Source organism: Aethalodelphis obliquidens, unplaced genomic scaffold, assembly GCF_003676395.1.
Source record: "Aethalodelphis obliquidens isolate GAN/ISIS:26980383/991018 unplaced genomic scaffold, ASM367639v1 scaffold1, whole genome shotgun sequence".
Lineage (NCBI taxonomy): Eukaryota > Metazoa > Chordata > Mammalia > Artiodactyla > Delphinidae > Aethalodelphis > Aethalodelphis obliquidens.
Window position 1 is genome coordinate 83541600 of NW_020837945.1, and position 15665 is coordinate 83557264.

Genomic DNA, 15665 nt, shown 5'->3' on the forward strand with positions numbered 1-15665 from the left:
TTCCCTCTCTCGTAAAGCCAGTTGTCAAGTTGGAAAAGCCGCTCCACCTCATCTTTAAAATAACCCCCTCCGGGGCGTGGCTGGCGTCCTCTAACCGCGCGGCCCTGGAGAGTTGGCCTTGGCTGGGAGTGACTCTCGTTTTGTGCCTGAGGAGAGCGAGGAAGAGTGTGAGGGCCGAGCATCCTCGCGAAGAGATGCCTTTAAAAAGTCATCCATAGCATCAGTGGAAACAGTTTTGTGTTGCTTTGTTTTGTTTATACCGAGTGGTTTTTCGGCGAAGTGCTGTTTTGGTTAAAAGAAGAAATGGCCCCTCAGGAGTTCACCCGGCGACTGACCACAGTGATCGCTCGTGTCGGTAAATGACGCTTAATTCTAAGTTTTATTAATGGAGGGTGGGCGCGTTGCCTGGGACCTGGTCTCCCCCCACCCCGCCCTCCGTCGCAGCCCTGGGATGGTCGAGGGGCGCCTGCCCAGCGTGTGGGCCTCGCTGCCTCCGGTGCTGCTCTGTAACAGGCGTCCCTGGGGTGCTGCGCTCGCGGCCTTGGGCGCCCCCCGCGTCTGGCGGGGCCGGAACAGGCCATGGGGCAACAGCCTTTACCAGGCAATTGCCGAGTCTGTTGAGCGCTAAACCCGGGGCTAGTTGGCTGTTAGGATCTGTTACCCGCTGCTGACCGCGGGCAGGGGTGGCCAGTTGTGTAGTGATTGACCCGATACTGAGAAAGGAGAGGGAACGGGAGGAGCGAAGGCCGGTGCTTTCCAGCAGAAATCGTTGTCAGGCCACTGGAGGGTCCTTCACGAGACAGCGTGCCGGAATGCAGGGCACAGTAAAGGGCCGGGGCGCAGTCCAGCTCCCTGGCCTGTTCTATAGAAGTACGGCCTGGAGGTGTCGCCCGGCCCCAGGTGAACCCCACTGAGAAACCTCTGCCAGCCCCACGAGACTGAGCAATTCTAATCCTCTTCCATGAGTTCAAAATGGGGAGCAAAACATGCGTGCCTTCCTTCTGAAATAAGGGTTGTGGTGGAAAGACAGGCCCTATACTGTAAGAGAACATTGAGACAGCGGCAAGGAAATTCCTCCTTAACATTTTCTCCCCCACCCCTTCCCTGGACCTCCTCAAATAAAAAAACACATTCAGGTTCAGATCCTTTGGATTTAGATGACTAGAATTATCCCGATAATTCTCTCTGTTGCTCACTTCACTTTGAGACCCTTCTGTGAATGCAAATCAGTTTTATTGAAGTCAGGAAGTTTTTTTCTCAGTGTTCCACGCATTTGTTAAAACTGCCTTTTTGGTATTTATATGATAAATATTGCTTCAATTAGTGAGCTGTTATTGCTCTTTGAGCACACTGGTTCAGTGTGTTTAATGCAATAATATACATCTGGAATGATACACATGTGATATATTTTGTGAAGATGATTTGTATGGGGAGCCTCATTAAGTTTTAAAAAATGTTTCTGGTGCCAAATGTGGCCACTGAACTGGTTTTTTTTTAAGACAGAAGGTCAGTATAATCCTACCAGAGAAGGCCGAATGTGACATACTGATGAAGATAGGATAAAATAAAACAGAATTTGTAGTTTGAAATATATTGAATGCTGAGATGATTGAGCTAAATACCAACGTGTGCAAGAAACTGTGGTGCAGGAAAGAGCAGTGGACTGGGTGTGTGACCATCTCAATTTGAATTCTGCTCTGGACAAGTCATTCCACCTCAGGCTGGAAAATGGGAATTTTAATAATCCTTCCCCACCCAGCTCAGTATGCTTGTAAGATAATGTGGGTGAAAACACCATCTAACCTGTGAATGTATTATTGGTCCTGTCCCTGGGCCCTTTGCCACTAAAGATCTTGGGCAGATCACTGGGCCTCTCTCAGGGTGAAGCTTCCCATCTCTTAAACGAGGAGGTAGACTTGGATGATTATTAAGTTCTCTCCTGTTTCTTTTTTTTTTTTTAATTGGGGTATAGTTGTTTTAAAATGTTGTGTTAGTTTCTACTGTACAGCAAAGTGATGTAGAGTTCCCTGTGCTGTACAGCAGGTTCTCATTAGTTATCTATTTTATACATATTAGTGTAGATATGTCAATCCCAATCTCCCAATTCATTTCCCCCTTTTCCCTCCTTGGTGTCCATACATTTGTTCTCTACATCTGTGTCTCTACTTCTGCCCTGCAAACTGGTTTGTCTGTACCATTTTTCTAGATTCCACATATATGCTTTAACATATGATATTTGTTTTCCTCTTTCTGACTTACTTCACTCTGTATGGCAGTCTCTAGGCCCATCCACGTCTCTACAAATGACCCAGTTTTGTTCCTTTTTATGGCTGAGTAATATTCCATTGCATATATGTACCACATCTTCTTTTTTTTTTGAGGTACGCGGGCCCCTCACCGCTGTGGCCTCTCCCGTTGCGGAGCAAAGGGCTCCGGACGCGCAGGCTCAGTGGCCATGGCCCACGGGCCCAGCCGCTCCGCAGCATGTGGGATCCTTCCAGACCGGGGCACGAACCCGCGTCCCTTGCACCGGCAGGCGGACTCTCAACCACTGCGCCACCAGGGAAGCCCCCACATCTTCTTTATCCATTCGTCTATTGATGGGCATTTAGGTTGCTTCTATGACCTGGCTATTGTAAATAGTGCTGCAATGAACATTGGGGTGCATGTGCCTTTTTTTTTTTTTTTGCACATTTCTTTTTTTTTAAATAAATTTATTTATTTTTGGCTGCGTTGGGTCTTCGTTGCTGTACGTGGGCTTTTCTGTAGTTGCGGAGAGCGGGGGCCACTCCTCGCCACAGTGCACAGGCCTCTCACCACAGCGGCCCCCCTCACTGGGGAGCATGGGCTCCAGATGCACGGGCTTCAGTAGTTGTGGCTCACAGGCTTCAGAGCTCAGGCTCAGCAGTTGTGGCACATGGGCCTAGTTGCTCCGCGGCATGTGGGATCCGCCCAGACCAGGGCTTGAACCCATGTCCCCTGCATTGGCAGGTGGACTCTTAACCACTGTGCCACCAGGGAAGCCCCACATGTGTCTTTCTGAATTATAGTTTCCTCTGGGTATATGCCCAGTAGTGGAATTGCTGGGTCATATGGTAATTCTATTTTTAGGTTTTTAAGGACCATACTGTTCTCCATAGTGGCTATACCAGTTTACATTCCCACCAACAGTGTAAGAGGGTTCCCTTTTCTCCACACCCTCTCCAGCATTTATTGTTCTTAGATTTTCCGATGATGCCTATTCTAACTGGTGTGAGGTGATAACTCATTGTAGTTTTGATTTGCATTTCTCTAATAATTAGTGATGTTGAGCATCTTTTCACATGCCTCTTGGCCATCTCTATGTCTTCTTTGGAGAAATGTGTATTTAGGTCTTCTGCCCTTTTTTTTTTTTTTTTTTTGCGATATGTGGGCCTCTCACTGTTGTGGCCTCTCCCATTGCGGAGCACAGGCTTTGGACGCGCAGGCTCAGTGGCCATGGCTCACGGGCTTAGCCGCTCTGCAGCATGTGGGATCTTCCCAGACCAGGGCACGAACCCATGTCCCCTGCATCGGCAGGCGGACTCTCAACCACTGCACCACCAGGGAAGCCCTCGTTGGTTTTTTAGTAGCATGTTGTTTAGTCTTCACGTGTTTGTGTTTTTCCTATTTTTCTTCCTGTAATTGATTTCTAGTTTTATACCATTGTGGTCAGAAAAAATTCTTGATATACTTTCTATTTGTTGAGACTTGTTTTGTGGACTAGCATGTAATCTATCCTGGAGAACGTTCCATGTGCACTTGAAAAGAATGTGTATTCTGCTGTTTTTGAATGGAATGTCCTGTAGACATCTATTAAGTCCAATGGGTCTAATGTGCCATTTAAGAGTATTGTTTCCTTATTGATTTTCTGTCTGGATGATAATGTCCATTGATGTGAGTGAGGTGTTAAAGTCCCCTACTATTACTGTATTATTGTTAATTTCTCCCTTTCTATCTGTTAGTACTTGCTTTATGTATTTAGGTCCTCCTATATTAGGTACATATACGTTAATGAGTATTACGTCCTCTTCTTGTATTGATTCCTTTATCATTATATAATGCCCTTCTTTGTTCTAGACTTTTTTTTTAATTAATTTATTTTTTATTTATTTATTTTTGGCTGCATTGGGTCTTTGTTGCTGTGCGTGAGCTTCCTCTAGTTGCGGTAAGTGGGGGCTACTCTTTGTTGTGATGCGCAGGCTTCTCATTGTGGTGGCTTTTCTTGTTGCAGAGCATGGGCTCTAGGTGCCCAGGCTTCAGGAGTTGTGGCTCATGGGCTCTGGAGCACAGGCTCAGTAGTTGTGGCGCATGGGCTTAGTTGCTCTGTGGCATGTGGGATCTTCCCGGGTCAGGGCTTGAACCCGTGTCCCCTGCATTGGCAGACAGATTCTTAACCACTGTGCCACTAGGGAAGCCCTAGACTTTGTTTTAAAGTCTTATTTTGTCTAATATGAGTATTGATAGCCCAGCTATCTTGTTGTTTCCATTTGTATGAAATATCTTTTAAAATCCTCTCACTTTCAGTCTGTGTGTGTTTTTAGCTCTGAAGTGAATCTACTGTAAGCAGCAGAAGATGCCATGTTTTTTTATCCAGTTAGCTACCCTATGTCTTTTGACTGGAGCATTTAGTCCATTGACATTGAAAGTGACTATTGATAGGTATGTACTTATTGCCATTTTGCTACTTGTTTTGTTGTTGTAGTTCTTCTCTGTTCTTTTTCTTCTCCTTTTATTTTCACCCCTTGTGGTTTGATGATTTTATTTAGTGGTGTGCATGTGCTTCTTTCTTTTTAGTTTTTGTGTATCTATTGTAGAATTTGTATTTGAGGTTACCATGGAGTTTATATATGTTGACCTATAACTATATATATATATATATTTTAAAGTGTTAGTCATTAAGTGCAAACACATTCTAAAAGATCTACATTTTTTTGTTCCCCTCATGTTTTGTGTTTTTGATGTCATATTTTATATGTTCATGTTTATCCCTTTACCATATATTATAGTTATATTTTTACAATTTTTTTGTCTTCTAATATTTGTACCAACTTATTTAAGTGGTTGATACATAGCCTTCACTGTATATTTGCCTTTACTAGTGGGATTTTTCCTTTTCTATAGATTCATACTTCTTGTTGTAGCCTTTTCTTTTCCACTTAGAGAAAACCCTTTAACATTTCTTTTAGTATCAGTTTAGTATGACCAACTCTTAATTTTTGCTTATCTGAGAAGTTCTTTATCTCTCGTTCAATTATGAATGATAATCTTGCTGGGTAGAGTATCCTAGGTTGTAGGTTTTTCCCTTTCAGCATTTTTAAATATGTCATGCTACTCCCTTCTGGACTGCAGAATTTCTGCAGAAAAATCAGCTGATAGTCTTATGGGGATTCTGTTATATGTGACTTTGTTTTTCTCTTGCTGCCTTTAGAATTCTGTCTTTAACTTCTGCCATTTTAATTACAGTATGTCTTGGTCTAGGTCTCCTTGGGTTCATCTTGTTTGGGACTCTTTGCTTCTTGTACCTGGATATCTGTTTCCTTCCTCAGGTTTGGGAAATACATTTTTGACTCCTTTCTCTCTCTCCTCCTTCTGGGACTTCTATAATGCAAATATTGTTATGCTTGATGTTGTTCCAGAGGTCCCTTAATCTATTCTTATTTAAAAAATTTTTTTTATTTTTGTTGTTCTGATTGGGTGATTTTCATTATTCTATCCTGATTACTTATGTGTTCTTGTGTATCACCTAGTCTGCTGATAATTCCTTCTAGTGTGTTTTTCATTTCAGTTATTGTATTCTTCAGTTCTGACTGGTTCTTTTTTTATTTCTAGTTCCTTGTTAATAGTCCCACTGTGTTCATTTATTTTCCCTAGTTCAATTAGCATTCTTATTATAATGCTTTGAACTGTTTATCTGGTAAATTATCTATGTTTCATTAGTTGTTTTTTCAGGGTTTTTTCCTTGTTTGTTCATTTGAAACAAATTTCTCTGTCTTCTTATTCTGCTTAACTTTTTCTGTCTTTATGAAATTAGGTGAAACAGTTATCTATCCTGGTCTTGAAGGGGTGTCCTTGTGTGGGAGCATCCTTACACTGGGCACTGCATGTGCCCAGTGGCTTTGGTGGGAGAGCTGGATCTGACATGGGCCCAAGTCACATCTTTCCTCAGGGTGTGCTGGTAGCTAGCACCTTGGTAGGTGGTGGGGCTGGAGATAGAGAGGCTGAAGCCAGAGCCAGGTGTGAGGCAGGACTTCCCCTCTGCTCAGTGACCCTCACCACCCTATTGTGTGTGGGATCTGATCCCAAATTGCTGGAGCAGAAGCCCTGAGGGTTAGGTCTGAGCTGGTTCTGTTTTCTCTAAGTGTGTGCTTTCCTTCTCCCCCCCAGCATTGGTAACTCTGCCCCAGAGGGGAGCAGTGCTAGAACAAGAGGGGCCAGCGTGGGCACCTGGTGCTGGCCGGGGTGTGTGCTAGGGTGGTCCTGTCACATCAGTCAGAGTTCAGACTGCTCTGGATCTGCCTTCTCCACGAGCACCAGTAATAGCTTCCCTTGCCCCATTCGGATGCTGTGGCCGGTCTGAGCTGGCTCCCATCCCCCACAACTGTACTCTCCCATCAGCTGGGGCAGCTCTTGCCTAGTGTGGAGCTGCACCACAGAGCAAGAGTGGCCAGCTTGGGCTGGTGTGGTCATTTGGGGCAGTCATAGGAAACCAGCCAGAATCCTGGGCAATTTCAGTCTGCTTCCTCCCACCTTGTTCCCAGGAGTTTTCAAACCAGCTAAGGGGACATGTCTTCCCTATGTCAGATCCCAGGGCTGGGATGTCCATTAAGTGGTTCAAACCACTCAGTCCCCAGAGCAGATCTCCAAGCCCATGTAATCCCCCTTCCTTTCTTGTGTTCCCTCCCAGGGGTGCAGTCACAACCTGATGCCTTCTTTTCCCTTCTACCCTGCTCCATGTGGGTCTTTCTTACAGCTCTGGTTGTATAAGAGTCTGCCAGTCTCCAGTGTGTTTTCAGTGAGAATTGCTCCATATGTAGATGTATTTTTGATGTGTTAGTGAGGGGAGGTGAGCTCCTACAGAGTAGGAGTAGTCCTCCTACTCTGCCACCTAGAAGTGCTAAGAAAAGCTTTTTAAAATTTTTATTTTTTTAATACCTGTAATTGTAGTTTCTTAGGGAGAAGACGGGGGAAACATTCATCTCCCATTGCCATTACTCCTGAAATAATCAGCTCTTTTCTAAGGAGAGTTACCTAGTACAGTACCCAGTTATTTCAGAATCTGTTGTTAAACATAAAGAAAATACAGTCCTTTAGTAGATACTTGATCTTGGTCAAATGATAAAGGTCAGTGCATGGAATGTAGGAATTATAAGAGCTGTATAGTTTGTTTATATAATAGATCCAAATGTATAAAGTTTCTAAGATTTTACAGTCTGCTTCTCCCTAGAGTTCTGTAAGCTGCAAAAAGATATACAGGCATACTTCATTTTATTGCAGTTAGCTTTATTGCACTTCACAGATATTTGTATTTTTTTTTACAAATTGAAGGTTTGTGGCAACCCTGTGCCGAGCAAGTCTATTGGTGCCATTTTTTCCAGCAACATTTGCTCGCTTCATGTCTCTGTGTCCCATTTTGGTAATTCTCACAATATTTCAAACTTTTTCATTATATTATATTTGTTATGCTGATCTGTGATCAGTGATCTTTGTTACTTTTGAGAAAGATTATGACTCACTGAAGGCTCAGATAATGGTTAAAATGTTAGCATGATTTTTTAAAGCATGTACATTTTTTTAGATATAATGCTATTGCACAGTTAATAGGCTACAGTATAGTGTAAACATAACTTTTATATGCACGAGGAAACTAAAAAATTCATGTGACTAGCTTTATTGAATATTCACTTTATTGCAGTGGTCTGTAACCAAACCCTCAGTATCTCTGAGGTGTGTAATTAGGGTCATCACTGGGTGTGTGTAGTTGCATGCACACTGCCATTGTGGATTGATGTGGTTAGCAAGGATAGTTTTAATGTTCCTAGATGCTGTGATGCCAGCTAAGCATTCATGGCTGTTTGCTTCTGACTGAAAGGCTGAAGAAGTTAATGTTTAGTATGAAAAAGAGCCTCCATATGGGGAATCATTTCTATAATGCTGATGGGAATCCAAACTGGTACAACCATTTGGGAGGAAGTTTGGCTGTATGTAATAAACTGTTGTTTGAAAACTGCTTTATTTGCTGCCCTGTATTAGACTTTCAGACTTTGCATTTGGTCAGAGTCAACATATTCTCAATACTTAACGGTAGGGAAGAAAAAGAGCTTTCTTAAGTTTTAGAATCTAAATTTAAATTAATATTTCTTCTTCTTAATTTAGGTATTTTCTTAAAGTACTTCACATGCAGTTAACACTAATAAAGAACTGGCTCTGAGGATTGCTAAAGAGAGCAGCCTCTAATCTTAAAACCTTTTGATATAACCAATTTGGAAAAGGTTTGGCAGTTTCTTACAAGTTAAATATACACGTCTGCTTTGACTCAGCAATACCACTCCTAGGTATTTATCCAAGAGAAATGCAAATACATGTCCACACAAAGACCCTGTACATAAATGTTCATAGCAATTTTATTCTTAACAGCCCAAACTGGGAAAAAAAAAAAAATCTGAATGTCTATCAGCAGGAGAGTGGACTAACTGACTATCCAGATGATGGGATACAACCCAGCAATAAAAATGAATGAACTACTGGTGCACACAACATGGATGAATCTGAAAAGCATCCTGAGGGAAAGAAGCTAGACACAAAAGAGTGTATACTGTATGACTGCATTATATGAGGCTTTTGAACAGATAAAACTAGTCTCTACTGAAAAATCATAACAGTGGTTGCCCCGGGATTAGGAACAAAGGTTCTCTGTGAAGGGACATGAATGTACTTTCTATAGATGGACATGTTCTATATCTTGAAAAGGGTATGGGTTACATGGATGTATCCATTTGCCAGAACTCATTAAAATGTATACTTCAGATTTGACTATTTTAAAATGTATAAATTTTACCCTCTCCTTAAAAGTAAACAGTTAATTTTTTTTTTTTTTTTTGTGAAAAAAGTTTTCCAGTTTTCTCCTTGGCCAACGGCAAGCCTTACTCTGAAATGTTAGCTTGAATCATACAAATAAAAATTAGAAGCTTGTATACAGAACTTATTGGATAAGTTACTTATTGTATACTTATTGGATAGTTTGCATTGTGCCCTTCCTTTAAATCTTGGAGCAGAACATCAATAAGCAAAAACATTAAGCATGAAGAACCAAAATAAAATGCATTATGAAAAAGCAGCCTCTTTCTGAATATAGCACTCTGCATGGCACAGTTCTGAAAGGTGAACTCAAGTGGTGCTTAAGTGGGGTCTTGGTCAGATTACAACAGGCAAAGAACATCCTTCATTTAGAATCCTGACATTGTACTTGCACCTGATCTTTAGAAGTAGTTCAAGAGATACTCTACATCCCATCTCAGGATCTGAAATGTTGCCATTTGCTCTGCCAATGTATGTTGCTTGTTTAGGTAGTGACTTCTATTGGTTGCATTGTTAATTCTCTAGATTTTATTCCTTGGCAACCTGGAGAGGGGTTAGAATTGTGGCCTGGAATACATTTTCTGAAGAGCATCGTTTAAAATTTTTATCCTTGTCTATTATCTTATTTTAAATATGCAGTGGCCTGATGTATATCTTTTTTTTTTTTTTTTTTTTTTTTTCGGTACACGGGCCTCTCACTGTTGCGGCCTCTCCCGTTGCGGAGCACAGGCTCTGGACGCGCAGGCCCAGCGGCCATGGCTCACGGTCCCAGCCGCTCTGCGGCATGTGGGATCTTCCCGGACCGGGGCACGAACCCGTGTCCCCTGCATCGGCAGGCAGACTCTCAACCACTACGCCACCAGGGAAGCCCTGATGTATATCTTATGATGTGATTCCTCTGAAAAAGAAAAAACATTCTGATTCTCATCAACTTTAGGATTTCCCTCTCTATCTGACTTCCTCATTCCCCAGTTTCCCAGTGAGGAGATCTGGTAATCTTTTGGGCCTGTAATCCTGTGAACACTCATTAATCCAAAGGATAAACTCTCAGCAATGACATGCCCTTGAGTGAACTTCAGAGAGATTAGCCAGGAGAAAGGATTAAACATATTTATGTAGGTGCAGTGCTGAGAGAGGAACGAGGAGAGAGCAGTGGCACCATTCCCGGAATCCAATGGCCTCCTGGTGTACGAGGTGTGGGCAGCAAGACCCTAGATACTTACCTTGCACCTTCGTGCGGATCACAGAGGCAGAGATGAGGGCTTACCACCATTTCCTAGGAAGTTGCATCAGGCTAGAATATATGGCAAAAAAAGGTACTGTGAGAGCAATGATGCCTTTCTCTTATGTATGTTTTGTTATTCATCCTCATTCTCAGAGGAATAATGGTTTAACTAACCAATTTTACATTGAAAAAATTACTTTGCAATACTGTCTCAAGTTTGTTAAGGAGTTTAAAAGGACTTTTAAAATTTAAAGCATTAATCAGCTATTAACAATATCGTAGGTGGTCATTTATTGAGAATTCGTATTAAAAAGAGATAAACAAATATTTTGAAAAAATCAGGTTATAGGATAGAATGTGTAAGTATGAACCCATTTTAAAAGCATATATGTCTATACATACATATATATATACTGACTATTATACACCTGTAAGATAACTATTTAATTTGGGGTGAAGGAATGGTAAGGAGTTTTACTTTTCTTATTTTTATTTAGTTGTATGTTTTTATTTTTTAAAAATAACCAATATAATTGCTTTTATAAAATGAAAATGAGAATCCAGATTATGAAATTCATATTCCTGAAGAAAAATGTTAAGTCTGAAGAAAAGCATTAAATCTGAAATGCTGAGACTTCATGTTAGACACATCAGCTGATAACAGACTGGTGGTTTAGGAATAAAAAAGAAAACCACTTCTCTTCAGTGGGCTGGGTGAGAAGGAACAGCATTTTAAGTATGCCTTACATGTATTTGGAAGACAATAAGACAGATGCTCGGGGCTTCCCTGGTGGCGCAGTGGTTGAGAGTCCGCCTGCCGATGCAGGGGGCACGGGTTCGTGCCCCGGTCTGGGAGGATCCCACATGCCGCGGAGCGGCTGGGCCCGTGAGCCATGGACGCTGAGCCTGCGCGTCCGGAGCCTGTGCTCTGCAACGGGAGAGGCCACAGCAGTGAGAGGCCCGCGTACCACACACACACACAAAAAAAAAGACAGATGCTCTAAGAGCTGAAGCAGCTGCTTGTTTCTAAGACTGCTTCTTTCATGCATGGGCTTATTGATATATTCCTCCCCAACCCCTGGCCTTTTTTTTTTTCCTTGAAAATGTTTATAATACATTTATTCCCCTTAGATCACAGACTAGGAAAGGTGATTAAAGCAAATGTCTTTGTCTCTCTCATTACTCTTTATCTATACTTAGAACCTATTTCTTCAAGGGAGGGGAATTATTGAATGGAGAAGTATGCTTTTAAAACAAATTCTTCATTGTTCCAGTATACTTTCTGGTTGAGACACGATTCATGCAAGGGCTACTATGTATTTGCTACTTAAGAAAGAACAAATCTGTTAATCAGATTTTGCTTTCCATTCTTAAAACACGTAGGTGCTCACCTGAGCATGCACACAAATCCTTACAGAGTTTGAATGCAGGTGTAAATGATTGCCCTAATTTTACTAAAGTTAAATCATAAGAGGTTACAGTCTTGTTGATCGTGAGGAGAGGAAGTAATAGGAAAGATGAATATGAAGATTTCTGAATCCTAAACTTATAGCATTACATATACTATTGTTGCTTTTCTTTTTTTCCCACTATAAAAGGTTGTGAAATGTTTGCCTACGTACTCTGGCTGTCAGTCACTTTATTCTGTGACGCGATACAACAACAAAAGTTTGAGTCTCTTAATGCAAGTTTTATGAGTACCTAAATGGCCTTTCTGACATTACCGCAATCTTACATTCATGGAATGCTATCAGTCGACTTCTTGGTATAATACTGATTTCATGGGGCTAAGGGAATGAAACTCAAGAGATGGCACACTGATTAAAGTATGTGCTAATCAAGACTCATATACTATTTAATTGTTGGGGGTTCAGGGAGAGTCAGAAGTTGGGTTTTTTTTTCACTGACTATCTCCCCCATTTTTTCTTTTTAAAAGGAGAATAAAATGTACTTAAAATATTAGAAAATGAATGCACGCCTGTAAGTTAGGGTAACACCAACTGCTGTAACAACCCCTAAATTTCACTGGATAAATACACTCCAATACAATGGCCCTGGTCGGTTGGCCTTTTTCCCTCAGACTGTTTCAGGGACCCTGCCTGCTTCTATCTTGTGGGTCTGTCATCCTCTGGCTCAGAGTTGTCACCTTGCAGTTGTCACCTGCAGGAGGGAAAAGACACAGTGGTGAAGACACACCTATTTCTGAAATACCCCAACTCATCATTTTTGCTCATCTCCCATTGGCATTCACTAGCTACATGGCAGTAACTGGAGGTAGGGCTGGTGAGTGGGAGATGGAGTTTCTGGCTGGCAGCCACCTTCAAATGATAGTGCTACTGTATGCAAGAGGAACTGTGAATTTTGAGTGGGCAGCTAGCCATCTCTGCCTCAATATCTCATCGCAAATACATTCAAATATATAAGGCCCTCCATACATATATATATATATATATATATATATATATATATATAAACTTAACATAAATGATAACATTCTATTCTGTATCTTGCTTTATTTTTTTTAAACTTAATACATTTTGAACCTTTTTCTGGTCAGTACATATAGATCTGTCTGACTATATTTAATGGCTCCCTAGTATTCTGTTGTATAGCTATTCCATCTTTTATTTAACCAATCCGCTATTAATGGACATTTGCCCTAGAGGAACAATACTGTAATAAACATCTTAGTACTCACTTATCTTGCCCTTGTGTTACCGTTTCCATAGGTTAAATTCCTAGACATGGAATTTCTTGGCCAGAAGACTGCATATTTAACATTTTGACAGATATTTCCAAATTGATCAACTTTTTAAAAAGTACCTATTTATACCTTTACCTATAGAGAATTTGCTTACAGTCTTAACAATGCTGTGTTATTTATCTTTAAAGAAATTGCCAGTCTATCAGGAAGAAAAGCACTCATTCTGTTTTAATTTACATTAATTTATTAGTGAGGTTAAACATTTTATATATATATTCACCGCTGTATTTCTTCTGTGAATTGTCTGTTCTCAGTCTGTGGCTGACGTTATGTTTCCTATGGTCGCTGTAACAAATCTCCACAAATTTGATGGCTTAAAAAACAGAGATTTATTTTCTCATAGTTCTAGAGGCCAGAAATCCAAAACCAAGGTACCTGCCCCCCTCCTCTAGAGGCTCTAGGGGAAATTGAGTTTCTGATCCCTTCCAGCCTCTGATGGCTCCAGGTGTTTATTGGTTTGTGGCTGCATCCTTCCAATATCTGCCTCCATCTTCATAAGGTCTCCCCTGTTTTCCTCTCTCTTATATGATTGCATTCAGGGCTCACTGGGATAATTCAGAATAGGCTCTTCCTCTCAAGAGTCTTAATCACGTCTTCAAAGACCCTTTTTTCCATAAGATAATGTTCACAGGTATTGGGGATTAGGACATGGCTGTATGTTTTTCTTTTTTTTCTTTTTGAAGGCAGGGGGACCATCCAGCCCACTTTACCTATTTCTTGTGAATTTTGTAAGAGCTCTCTATATTCTAGGGAGATAAGCCTTTTATCAGCCACATGTGCTGTAAATATTCCAGTTGGTTACATTTCTTTTGAGTTTGTTAAAGGTGTGTTTACCTTGCCAAAGTAGTTTTCAAATTAGTAAATCTATCACTCTTATTGGGATTTGTCATACTTCGAAAGGCTGTTCCAATTCCAGGATTATAAAAATGTTCTCCCATATTTTCTTTTAGTAATTCTGTCATTTCATTATTTAATGTGGCTGGAGTTTATTTTGATGCAAGAAGTGAAATTTGGATACAACTTAACATTGTTGACAATAATAAAATACCTGTACATGCACCTACTATATACTGGGAATTTTTCTTAAGTTTTCTAACATTAACTCAGTTCTTACAACAACCATACTAGGTGGATGTATTATAATTTCCCTCATTTTCAAATCAGGAAAACTGAGGCACAGGGAAGTTCATTGACTTGCTTGAGATTATTCTGCTGTAAGTGGCAGAGCCAGGGTTTGAACTCAGGCATTGTGACACCAGAGGTCAGGCTCTTAATCACTATACTTGATGTCCCGTTATGGCCAAGTTCTATTTGTTACCCAGCACTATTTGCTGAGTACAGGTATCCCCTGCTTTTCGAAAGTTTGCTTTGGCCATTTTGTTTTTATGAAAGACCTACGTTAGTACCTGTTTTTGCTAACCAAAAGAACTCCAAAGAAGATTTTCACTTTTAGGAGAAAAGCAAAAAGTGTTCAACATTTGTTTAGTAGTGAGCCATTATAGAGGCAGTGCACACGCAGAGTGGTACCACCAAGCTCCTTCCCCTGGAACGAGACTCAGCATCTCTGCATCAAGCTGCCATAGCTTTGAATTGTGTCAGTAAGCATCTATGCTTTATCTTGACTTATTTCCTGCATCTATTAGCAAGATGTGTACTGAGGTAATTGCCTCTTTGCTTTATGCCCTTTCGGCTTACAAAAGGTTTCCTAGGAATACTCTACTATCAGATAGTGAGGGAATCTGTAATCTCCCTCTGGCCCCATGGGAAATGCCACTTTTATCATACACTACATCACTATTTATATTTCAGTCTAATTCTGATCTCCCTTCTGCTCCTGAGTTCTTCCAACCTCATAACAAGTTCTATCAAACTTAGTTCATAGGGAAAGAGAAGGAGGTCACATGACATCAGTGGGGAATTTATGAGCAGCATTTCAAAGCAAATCACCAGTGGGTGGCAGTAATGCGGGCGTTCGAGAAAAATCTATTGCGGCATCCTTGAGATCATGGCTCAAAGAATTGGATGATAAATTTAATTGGCTTCTGTTGAATCTGTTATATACAAATTGCTTTCATACGTTATTTTAATTAAATTAGATAATGTATGTAAAGCATTGTCAATGAAAGAATTAATAGTCTATCTAAGAAAGAAATGGAAATTTTTATTCATACCAACCTGGGGATTATAACCCAGGAGACAGTCTCTCAGAGAGCTCTGAGAACTGCTCTGAAGAGCTAAGGAGGGGGCAAGGCTAGTGTATACGTGATTTTGATCAAGGGGTACATGCAGTCAAGCATCATCTTGGTAGAAGGAACAGATCTCTGAGTTAATGGTTTTAATGTTAATGGTTTTAGTGCTTTTCTAATTATGGGAAGATGAAAGGACCAGATTCATAAAATTTTCTTCTGGAAATATTTCACTAGCTGAGGGCCAGTTCTGTCGGTTTTCCCAGAGCACAAAGTTCCTCATCCTGATCTTCGCCTTGAATTCCTTTCAGAGTGTATTGTTGGTCAATGACAGCAGTGGCTAATGACTTGATTCTTGCAGAACTGGATGGTGGACAATATTCTTTATTTTACA

General features: G+C 40.9%; 1 protein-coding gene across 1 annotated transcript in view; it reads left to right on the forward strand.

Moving 5' to 3' along the window:
• The first annotated feature begins 303 nt into the window (after positions 1–303).
• The window catches only part of MCF2L2 (MCF.2 cell line derived transforming sequence-like 2), a 217629-nt gene continuing 202267 nt past the window's right edge, over positions 304–15665 (forward strand). Inside the window, exon 1 of the mRNA XM_027122468.1 lies at positions 304–355. Within this exon, the coding sequence (XP_026978269.1) occupies positions 304–355 (52 nt within the window). The remainder of the gene's footprint in view (positions 356–15665) is intronic.